This window comes from Pseudophryne corroboree, chromosome 4 (assembly GCF_028390025.1).
Source record: "Pseudophryne corroboree isolate aPseCor3 chromosome 4, aPseCor3.hap2, whole genome shotgun sequence".
Classification (NCBI taxonomy): Eukaryota; Metazoa; Chordata; class Amphibia; order Anura; family Myobatrachidae; genus Pseudophryne; species Pseudophryne corroboree.
The window spans coordinates 830,039,342-830,051,506 of record NC_086447.1 but is presented as its reverse complement, the minus strand read 5'-3'; the positions used below and the strand labels follow the sequence as shown (position 1 = coordinate 830,051,506).

At 46.0% G+C, this 12,165-nt stretch overlaps 1 protein-coding gene across 1 annotated transcript in view; it reads left to right on the top strand.

Moving 5' to 3' along the window:
- The window catches only part of LOC134910470 (serine palmitoyltransferase 3-like), a 312,941-nt gene extending 301,448 nt beyond the window's left edge, over window positions 1–11,493 (top strand). Inside the window, exon 13 of the mRNA XM_063918543.1 lies at window positions 11,131–11,493. Within this exon, the coding sequence (XP_063774613.1) occupies window positions 11,131–11,244 (114 nt within the window). The 3' untranslated portion in view covers window positions 11,245–11,493. The remainder of the gene's footprint in view (window positions 1–11,130) is intronic.
- Window positions 11,494–12,165: the final 672 nt, after the last annotated feature.

The window sequence follows — 12,165 nt, the reverse complement described above, 5'->3', positions numbered from 1 at the left end:
ACAGCCCCCCATGTGCTCGCCAGAGGTAGCCTGACTGCCATTAGGTACCGAGATGAGATCCTCAGACCCCTTGTGAGACCATATGCTGGTGCGTTTGGCCCTGGGTTCCTCCTAATGCAAGACAATGCTAGACCTCATGTGGCTGGAGTGTGTCAGCAGTTCCTGCAAGACAAAGGCATTGATGCTATGGACTGGCCCGCCCGTTCCCCAGACCTGAATCCAATTGAGCACATCTGGGACATCATATCTCGCTCCATCCACCAACGCCACGTTGCACCACAGACTGTCCAGGAGTTGGCGGATGCTTTAGTCCAGGTCTGGGAGGAGATCCCTCAGGAGACCATCCACCACCTCATCAGGAGCATGCCCAGGCGTTGTAGGGAAGTCATACAGGCACGTGGAGGCCACACACACTACTGAGCCTCATTTTGACTTGTTTTAAGGACATTACATCAAAGTTGGATCAGCCTGTAGTGTGTTTTTCCACTTTAAGTTTGAGTGTGATTCCAAATCCAGACCTCCATGGGTTAATAAACTTGCTTTCCATTGATAATTTTTGTGTGATTTTGTTGTCAGCACATTCAACTATGTAAAGAACAAAGTATTTAATAAGAATGTTTCATTCATTCAGATTTAGGATGTGTTATTTTAGTGTTCCCTTTATTTTTTCGAGCAGTGTATATATATATATATATATATATATATATATATATATATATGTATATATATATATACACACACACACAGTGTATAATCTAGAGATGTGCGTCTGGCACTTTTCGTGTTTTGGTTTTGGTTCTAATTCCACTTTCGTGTTTTGGTTTTGGCTTGGTTTTGCCAAAACCACCCTTTCGTGTTTTGGTTTTGGATCTGGATGACTTTTGAAAAGTAAACATAAAAACGGCTAAAATCACAGAATTTGGGGGTAATTTTGCTCCTACGGTATTATTAACCTCAATAACATTCATTTCCACTAAATTCCACTAATTTCCAGTCCATTCTGAACACCTCACACCTCACAATATTGTTTTTAGGCCTAAAAGTTGCACCGAGGTGGCTGTATGACTAAGCTAAGCAACACAAGTGTGCGACACAAACACCTGGCCCATCTAGGAGTGGCACTGCAGTTGCAGACAAGATGGCACTATTCAAAAACTAGTCCCCAAACAGCACATGATGCAAAGAAGAAAAAAAGGTGCACCAAGGTTGCTTTATGACTAAGCTAAGCGACACAACCACCTGGCCCATCTAGTAGTGTCATGCAGTGGCTGAATGTCGAGAGTGGGCCGCAATTGTTTGGTCCACTGACAGCATCTCCAGCACGACCCTGTCATTTTTAAAAAAAATCTGCAATTGGTGGACATATAGGACAGTACCCCAGGACTAATACAGCAGTACCCTTGGACTCATACGGCAGTGTCAGACAGGATGGCACTTTTCAAAAACTAGGCCCCAAACAGCAACTCATGCAAAGATGTTGAAAAGGTGCAATGAGGTAGCTGTATGACTAAGCCAAGCGACACAAACAATTCCCACTGGAATTATACATCCAAATCACTGGAATTATACATCCAAATCACTGGAATGAAATGGCAAAATCACTGGAATTATACGTCCAAATCACTGGGATTATACATCCAAATCACTGGAATTAAATGGCAAAATCACTGGAAATATACGTCCAAATCACTGGAATTATACGTCCAAATCACTGGAATTAAATGGCAAAATCACTGGAATTATACATCAAACTCACTGGAATTAAATGACAAAATCACTGGAATTATACGTCCAAATCACTGGAATCAAATGGCAAAATCACTGGAATTATACGTCCAAATCACTGGAATTAAATGGCAGTACCACTGGACATATACGGAAGTGTCAGACAGGATGGCACTTTAAAAAAAATAGTCCCCAAACAGCACATGATAAGAAGAAAAAGAGGTGCAAGATGGAATTGTCCTTGGGCCCTCCCACCAACCATTATGTTGTATAAACAGGACATGCACACTTTAACAAACCAATCATTTCAGCGACGGGGTCTGCCACACGACTGTGGCAGAAATGACTGGTTTGTTTGGGCCCCCACCAAAAAAAGAAGCAATCAATCTATCCTTGCACAAACTGGCTCTACAGAGGCAAGATGTCGACCTCATCCTCATACTCCGATTCCTCACCCCTTTCACTGTGTACATCCTCCTCCTCGCCCCCACAGAGTATTAATTCATCCCCACTGGAATCCACCATCACAGGTCCCTCTGTACTGTCTGGAGGCAATTGCTGGTAAAGGTCTTCCTGGAGGAATTTATCATTCATTTTGATGAACATGATCTTCTCCACATTTTGTGGAAATAACCTCCTACGCCGATCGCTGACATGGTTACCGGCTACACTAAACACTTTTTCGGAGTACACACTGGAGGGGGGGCAACTTAGGTAAAATAAAGTCAGTTTATGCAAGGGCATCCAAATTGCCTCTTTTTCCTGCCAGTATACATACGGACTGTCTGACATGCCTACTTGGATGCTGTCACTCATATAATCCTCCACCATTCTTTCAATGGTGACAGAATCATATGCAGTGACAGTAGACATGTAAGTGATTGTTGGCAGGTCCTTCAGTCCGGACCAGATATCAGCTTTCGCTCCTGACGGCCCTGCATCACCGCCAGTGGGTGGGCTAGGAAATCTTATCCTTTTCCTTGCAGCCCCAGTGGCTGGAGAAATTGAAGGAGGAGCTGTTGACGGGTCACGTTCCGATTGAGTTGACAATTTACTCACCAGCAAGTCTTTGCACCTTTACAGACTTGTGTCTGCTGGAAAGAGAGCTACAATGTAGGCTCTAAACCTAGGATCGAGCACGGTGGCCAAAATGCAGTGCTCTGATTTCAACAGACTGACCACCCTTGATTCCTGGCAAAGCGAATGAAGGGCTCCATATACAAGTCCCACATACTTTGCGGAATTGCTCCGTCTTAGCTCCTCCTTCAATTTCTCCAGCTGCTTCTGCAAAAGCCTGATAAGGGGAATGACCTGACTCAAGCTGGCAGTGTCTGAACTGACTTCACGTGTGGCAAGTTCGAAGGGTTGGAGAACCTTGCACAAGACAGAAATCATTCTCCACTGCACTTGAGTCAGATGCATTCCCCCTCCTTTGCCTATATCGTAGGTGGATGTATAGGCTTTAATGGCTTTTTGCTGCTCCTCCATCTTCTGAAGCATATAGAGTGTTGAACTCCACCTCGTTACCACCTCTTGCTTCAGTTGATGGCAGGGCAGGTTCAGGAGTGTTTGCTGTCGCTCCAGTCTTCGGCACGCAGTGGCAGAATGTCGAAAGTGGCCCGCAATTTTTTGGGCCACCGACAGCATCTCCTGTACGCCCCTGTCTTTTTTCAAAAAATTCTGCACCACGAAATTAATTGTATGTGTAAAACATGGGACTTGCTGGAATTTGCCCAGATGTAATGCACGCACAATATTGGTGGCTTTGTCCGATATCACAAATCCCCAAGAGAGTCCAATTTGGGTAAGCCATTCTGCGATGATGTCCCTCAGTTTCTGTAAGAGGTTGTCAGCTGTGTGCCTCTTACGGAATGCTGTGATACATAGCGTAGCCTGCCTAGGAACGAGTTGGCGTTTGCGAGATGCTGCTACTGTTGCCATTGCTGTTGTTGCTGCGGGAGGCCATACATCTACCCAGTGGGCTGTTACAGTCATATAGTCCTTAGTCTGCCCTGTTCCACCTTCTACATGTCCGTGGTTAAGTGGACAGTGGATACAACCGCATTTCGTAGCACTTGATGACTCTTTCTGACGTCTTTGTACAATCTCGGTATCGCCTGCCTAGAGAAGTGGAACCTAGATGGGATTTGATACCGGAGACACTCTATCTCCATCAATTCTCTAAGTCCCACTGAACTAATGGTGGATACCGGATGCACATCTAACACCAACATAAGTGTTAAGGCCTCAGTTATCCGCTTTGCAACAGGATGACTGCTGTCATATTTCATCTTCCTCACAAAGGACTGTTGGACAGTCAATTGTTTACTGGAAGTAGCACAAATGGTCTTCCGACTTCCCGTCTGGGATGATGATCGACTCCCAGCAGCAGCAACAGCAGCGGCAGCAACAGCAGGCATACCACTCAAGGATACTCCGGAGGAATCCCGGTTAGGAGAGGACTCCTCAGTCTTGACAGTGACATGGCCTGCAGTACTACGGACGTTCCTGAGTGAGGAGGAAATTGACGTTGAGGGAGTTGGTGGTGTGGCTTGCAGGAGCTTGGGTACAAGAGGAAGAAGGGATTTAGGTGTCAGTGGACTGCTTACGCTCTTACCCAAAGTTTCACAACTTGACACTGACTTATGATGAATGCGCTGCAGGTCACGTATAAGGGAGGATGTTCCTAGATGGTTAACATCCTTACCCCTACTTATTACAGATTGACAGAAGCAACACACGGCTTGACACCTGTTGTCCAGATTTGTGGAGAAATAATTCCACACCGAAGAGGTGGCTTTTTTGGTAGTTTGCCCAGGCATAACAATGGGCTTCTTCATCCCACGGACAACAGGTGTCTCCCCCGGTGCCTGACTTAAACAAACCACATCACCATCAGAATCCTCATTGTCAACTTTCTCCTCAGCGCCAGCAACACCCATATCCTCATCCCGGTGTACTTCAACAGTGACATCTTCAATTTCAATATCAGGAACTGGTCTGTGGGTGCTCCTTCCAGCACTTGCAGGGGGCGTGCAAATGGTGGAAGGAGCCACCTCTTCCCGTCCAGTGTTGGGAAGGTCAGGCATCGCAACCGCCAACACACTTGGACTCTCCTTGGGGATTTGTGATACCATCTCAGAACGCACAGTTCTTTTCTGTGCTTTTTCCAGCTTAACTCTTTTAATTTTTCTAGAGGGAGGATGAGGGCTTCCATCGTCATGTGAAGCTGAACCACTATTCATGAACATAGGCCAGGGCCTCAGCCGTTTCTTGCCACTCCGTGTCATAAATGGCATATTGGCAAGTTTACGTTTCTCCTCAGACCATTTAAATTTCTTTTTTTGGGGTCTTTTTACTAAACTTTGGCATTTTGGTTTTTACATGCCCTCTACTATCACATTGGGCATTGGCCTTGGCAGACGACGTTGATGGCATTTCATCGTCTATGTCATGGCTAGTGGCAGCAACTTCAGCACTAGGAAGAAGTGGTTCTTGATCTTTCCCTATTTTACCCTCCAAACTTTTGTTCTTCATTATGTTTCTGGAGTTATATAACACAACATGCGGCACAGGAATGACTGATGGCTGATGGCTAGGACACTACCACTGGTCTGATGCAAGACAACACAGCAACACTGTAAGGGACTTATTATACAGCAGCACTGGACATATGGCAGCAGAGGACACCACCACTGTGAATGGTCACTGGACTGACTGATGCCCAGGACACTACCACTGGTCTGATGCAGGACAACACAGCAACACTGTAAGGGACTTGTTGTTGTTGTTATTATTATTATAATACGGCAGCACTGGACATATAGCAGCAGCGTATACCACTGTGACTGCCTGGTCACTGGAATGACTGATGCCCAGGACACTACCACTGGTCTGATGCAGCACAACACAGCAACACTGTGAGGGACTTGTGGTTGTTATTATTATTATTATTATTATTATTATTATTATAATACTGTAGCAGTGAACATATAGCAGCAGCGTACACCACTGTGACTGCCTGGTCACTGGAATGACTGATGCCCAGGACACTACCACTGGTCTGATGCAGCACAACACAGCAACACTGTGAGGGACTTGTTGTTGCTGTTGTTGTTGTTATTATTATTATTATACGGCAGCAGTGGGCATATAGCAGCAGCGTATACCACTGTGACTGCCTGGTCACTGGAATGACTGATGGCCAGGACACTACCACTGGTCTGATGCAGGACAACACAGCAACACTGTAAGGGAGTTATTATACAGCAGCAGTGGACATATGGCAGCAGAGTACACCACCACTGTGAATGATCACTGGACTGACTGATGCACTGGACACTAGCACTGGTCTGATGCAGGACAACACAGATAATTATAAAGCAGCACTGGGCATATGGAAGCAGATGACACCACCACTGTGAATGGTCACTGGACTGACTGATGCCCAGGACACTACCACCGGTCTGATGCAGGACAACACAGCAACACTGTAAGGGACTTATTATACAGCACTGGACATATGGCAGCAAAGGACACCACCACTGTGACTGATGCAGCACAACACACCACCACTGAACTGATGCAGCACAACACAGCACCACTGGATAGCACTGGATATATGGCAGCAGAGGACACCACCACTGTGACTGATGCAGCACAACACACCACCACTGAACTGATGCAGCACAACACAGCACCACTGGATAGCACTGGATATATGGCAGCAGAGGACACCACCACTGTGACTGATGCAGCACAACACACCACCACTGAACTGATGCAGCACAGCACAGCAACACTGGACAGCACTGGACATATGGCAGCAGAGGACACAAGCACTGTGACTGGACAGATTCAGCACAAGCCACGGACACTGAGGACACTGAGAGAACGGAGACACGTCCTCTCTGTACACTCTCCAATGCCGGAGTGAAAATGGTGGGGCCGCCTGGCTCCTTATATGGAATCCAAATCGTGCGAGAATCCGACTGCGGGATGATGACGTTTTGCCTCATTCTGGTTTCCGAGTCAGGCGGGAAAACCCGAGCCTGGCTCGGAACCGGACTCGAATGGTGAAGTTCGGTACAGTTCGGTTCTGAGACCCAAACCCGCTCATCTCTAATAAATATATATATATATATATATATGTGTGTATGTATGTGTATATATATATATATATATATATATATGTGTGTGTGTGTGTATATATATATATATATATATATATGCACAGTATATATATATATATATATATATACATAATATATATATATATACATACAACAAAATATACCCTTGTCTTGCGCTGAAATTCAGCAGCACCAGACGAGGAACCCCTGTTAGTGGGAACTAGAGATAGAGAATACAGACAACAAATTCCAAAGTGCACTAGAATATGGATGCCAATGAAGTGAATGGAGTATGCCCAATACAGAGCTTTTATTTATAGGTCTTTTTTCATTTTTCTGACCTTTTCAGATCACACGATTCGGTGCCTGTTGACATACCCTCTCACCAAAGAAAGTCACCCAAAAAGTACAATTTATTTGACAAATACAGAAGTAGTTGACAATGCAGGATGAATATGTATCCATTCTAAGATACAGTATGATTATAAAACATACATTCCAATGTTTGAGAATAGTTGACAATTTTTTCATCCTCACCTTAAAGAGGTGTGAGCCCTAGGGTGTATACTCTTACAATTGGATGGTGAACAAAATATGATAAAGTCTACGCGTTTTGTCAAAACGGACTTCCTCAGGGGTAGGTATCTTCCAGAGAATTGGCTTCTATTTACTCTCTTTACATAGCTCAAATGAGACAACGGGAGCAGTTTAAACTATTTTAAAGTATACGATTAGTTCTATAAGCCTAAATTTAAATAGATTCTCCTAACTCCTTTTTGGTGCTGATAGTAGGATATTTGAATTAGACGAGTCAGAAGACTGTGTGAACCAAATTTAAAAAGGACGGTGGATAGTCCTCAAATATATAAAAAAAACTCTAAGCTCAATACCTGAGCTCAGAGGCGTAACTAGGGTTTTTGGAGCCCAGGGCAAAATGTAAAATGGCGCCCCCCCCCCCCAAGGAAAAAAAAAACATAGCAAAAGAATAAGTATGCGGCGAAAAAAAAATGGGCGTGGCCACACACCAGAAGGGGTGTGGCCACTGAAAATGGCCCACAGTGCCAGTTACATTGCCCCACAGTGCCAGATACAATGCCCCACAGTGCCGGATACATGCCCCACAGTGCCAGTTACATTGCCCCACAGTGCCGGATACATGCCCCACAGTGCCAATTGCATTGCCCCCCAGTGCCAGATACAATGCCCCACAGTGCCAGATACATGCCCCACAGTGCCAGATACAATGCCCCACAGTGCCAGTTACATTGCCCCACAGTGCCAGATACATGCCCCACAGTGCCAGTTACATTGTCCCACAGTGCCAGATACAATGCCCCACAGTGCCGGATACATGCCCCACAGTGCCAGTTACATTGCCCCACAGTGCCAGATACAATGCCCCACAGTGCCGGATACAATGCCCCACAGTGCCGGATACATGCCCCACAGTGCCAGTTACATTGCCCCACAGTGCCAGATACAATGCCCCACAGTGCCAGATACATGCCCCACAGTGCCAGTTACATTGTCCCACAGTGCCAGATACAATGCCCCACAGTGCCAGATACATGCCCCACAGTGCCAGATACAATGCCCCACAGTGCCAGTTACATTGCCCCACAGTGCCAGATACATGCCCCACAGTGCCAGTTACATTGTCCCACAGTGCCAGATACAATGCCCCACAGTGCCGGATACATGCCCCACAGTGCCAGTTACATTGCCCCACAGTGCCAGATACAATGCCCCACAGTGCCGGATACAATGCCCCACAGTGCTGGATACATGCCCCACAGTGCCAGTTACATTGTCCCACAGTGCCAGATACAATGCCCCACAGTGCCAGATACATGCCCCACAGTGCCAGTTACATTGTCCCACAGTGCCAGATACAATGCCCCACAGTGCCAGATACATGCCCCACAGTGCCAGTTACATTGTCCCACAGTGCCAGATACAATGCCCCACTGTGCCAGTTACATACCTCACTGTGCCAGATACATGCCCCACACTGTGCATGATACATGCCCCACTGTGCCAGTTACATGCCCCACTGTGCCAGTTACATCCCCCTCTGTGCTCTTCCCCCCCCCCCGGTCACTTACCGAGTCACCGGCGTGTTCTATGTGAGGGGAGGAGAGCGCCTCTCCTTCCCCTCACCGCTCCAGGACAGGTCTCCGGCGGCTGTGTGGCGCCGGTTCGCTAGCCAATCAGAGCTCGCGGACCGGCAGCCAATCAGGAGCCGGTCCAGAAGCTCTGATTGGCTAACGCCGCCGGAGGCCGGACACAGCAGCGCCGCTGGCAGCGCTGCTATGGCTTTCAGCGGCGGTGCGCTCTCCTCCCCTCACATTTCGGCTTTCGGCGTGACGGGGGCGAGTGGGGCATGATGCCCTGGCCGCCGGCGGTGCCCCCCTCTCCTGGGCCTGCTAAGGCGCTCAGGGCACGTGCCCCACTCGCCTCCCTAGATACGCCTCTGCCTGAGCTACAACTGCTCTGTGTAACCCCAAATGGGATTAGGTAAAAGTGAAAACATCTGCTTCACGGGCCCAGTTACAATTGTACATAACTAAGTGTTTCAGCGGAGCAACCAAACCATGTGTGTGCAGCTCGCAAGATGAATGGATAATCAATCATATTGTATATATATATATATATATATATATAGATATATATATAGATATATATATAAATATATATATATATATATAGAAGACTGGTTGTGGCAGCACTCCCAATAGACGTGTAAGTGTCCCGGTGCCCTCCTTAGGAGGTAACCTGGTGTGGTTTACTATGTAACAGCATTCCAATGAAGGCTGCACTCGGATTCAAGACAATGACACATGAACCTGTGTCATTGTCTTGAATCCGAGTGCCGCCTTCATTGGAATGCTGTATGTATATATATATATATATATATATATATATACAGTCCATTACAGCCGGCACTCCTATTGATGTAAACAGCTCCGCTCCGTGCCTGGATACATTAAGCATAGGAATCCATAAAAAACGGCACTGGAGACTTTCATCAAACAAAGAGCTTGTATTCAAGGTAGACGTTTCAGAGCTCACGCCCCGTTGGTACTGAGGACGGGGCGTGAGCTCTGAAACGTCTACCCTGAATACAAGCTCTTTGTTTGATGAAAGTCTCCAATGCATTTTTTATGGATTTATATATATATACACTGCTCAAAAAAATAAAGGGAACACTAAAATAACACATCCTAGATCTGAATGAATGAAATATTCTTATTAAATACTTTGTTCTTTACATAGTTGAATGTGCTGACAACAAAATGTGTATATATATATATATATATATATATACACACACACACACACACACTACTGTGCAAATGTTTTAGGCAGGTGTGGAAAAAATGCTACAAAGTAAGAATGCTTTCAAAAATGTGTTAATAGTTTATTTTTATCAATTAACAAAATGCAAAGTGAATGAACAGAAGAGAAATCTAAATCAAATCAATATCTGGTATGACCACCCTTTACCTTCAAAACAGCATCAGTTCTTCTAGGTACACTTGCACACAGTTTTTGAAGGCACTCTTACACTCCCTGCACCAATTATGGATACGCCACTGTTCAAAAGAGATAATCATGCTCAGCTGAACTCTTCAGTAAGGAGAACCTGTATATTCTTGGGCTTTATCTAGAGTTAGAAGCTAATGCATTTCACACCTTTATTTCCTGAAAGTGCCATTTATTTAGTTGCACAAATGAACAAAACCTCTCACACATACATAGCCATGCTGCTGAGACACATTTTGCACAAATACCCCCTGCTCTAATAAAGCCAGGACAGGGTTCTAGGGGTTTTGTAAGTTCATGCAAAATACATTTATGCCAGACTGCTTGGAGACAGGTCAGGGGGAGGCTGGCCCTGGAGACCGAAAGGGCCCCATAGCAACAGCATCCCCGGCACCCACATTAGATATGCCACTGGATCAGTGGTCACTTCTGATTGGCTAAATAGGTCTTAAACCCTCCTATTTATGCTAATGTTATTGCTATGTTACTGTTTCATTCTATTCACTTTAATACAGTGCTATTAGCAATCACACCACAGAAATAATGCATATTCCCACATTATCTTTTAAAGTGTAGGGGCGGGATACCAGGTGAACTCAGACTTTATTTAAATGGGCAATCACTTACAAGGCCTGGTTTTGCCTGTAAGTAATTGCCCCTTTACATCCCGTCCTAGATGTGTGTATTGTTAACAAAATAAAACATTTATTGCATGTGACTTTTCCAGGTCCTGGATGAACTTGACAAGATGGGAGACATTCTAAATGTGAAGCATTCAAGGCACTCCAGGAAAAACCGCAAAGTGATTTATGACAAAACAAATGTTGAACTTGATGCTTGAAACTGGAATCCCATTGGCTGGATTTCTTTGCGATCACCATTGTCGTGAAGCTCCCGGACTTTGGATAATATTACTATGCAGCTCTTCATCGCGGTTTGGTGCTCTAAACTCATGAACATTCCAATTTTATTGTCTGCACTTGAACAATGTAACGTTTTGTATAGTTTATACATTTTAATGCTTTTTTAGAAATATTATTTAGTCTTTTTTATCTAGAGTGTGGAAACATGAAAGAGTTACTTATAAGACTAAACCTGGTTTATAGCATTTGTTGTGTCAATATCCATTCCTTGGACACTATGGCAGCAGATAAAAATGTGATTGGTGCATGCAAAGTATATTCTTAATGCAACCAAACAGTATCTCTCTATGGGGGTCATTCTGACCCATTCGCTCGCTGCTTTTTATCGCAGCCGAGCGAACGGGTCCCTACTGAGCATGCGCCGGCGCTCTAGTGCGCCGGCGCATGCCAGACGGCCGAAGGCCGTATTAGGGCTGCGATCGCCTCTGCCTGATTGACAGGCAGATGCGGTCGCTGGGCGGGAGGGGGCGGAACGGTGGCGTTTAGCCGCCATTTCGTGGGTGCAGTCCGGCCAACACAGGTGTGGCTGGACCGAACAGGGGGGCGGGCCGCAGCGGCTGCGTGACGTCACACGCAGCCGCTGCGGGCCGGGGAGCGATGAGAAGCTCCCGGCCAACACGCTAAAGCTACGCTGGTCGGGAGCTACTCTTGAAGTGCAAAGGCGTCGCCGCTGTGCGATGCCTTTGCACTTCTGCAGGGGGGGGGGGGCGGACTGATATGTGGGGCGTCCCCCAGCATGTCAGGGAAGATGATCGTAGCTGTGCTAAATTTAGCACAGCTACGATCAACTCCGAATGACCCCCTATAGGCAATACATATATATGTAGCAAAACATCTTG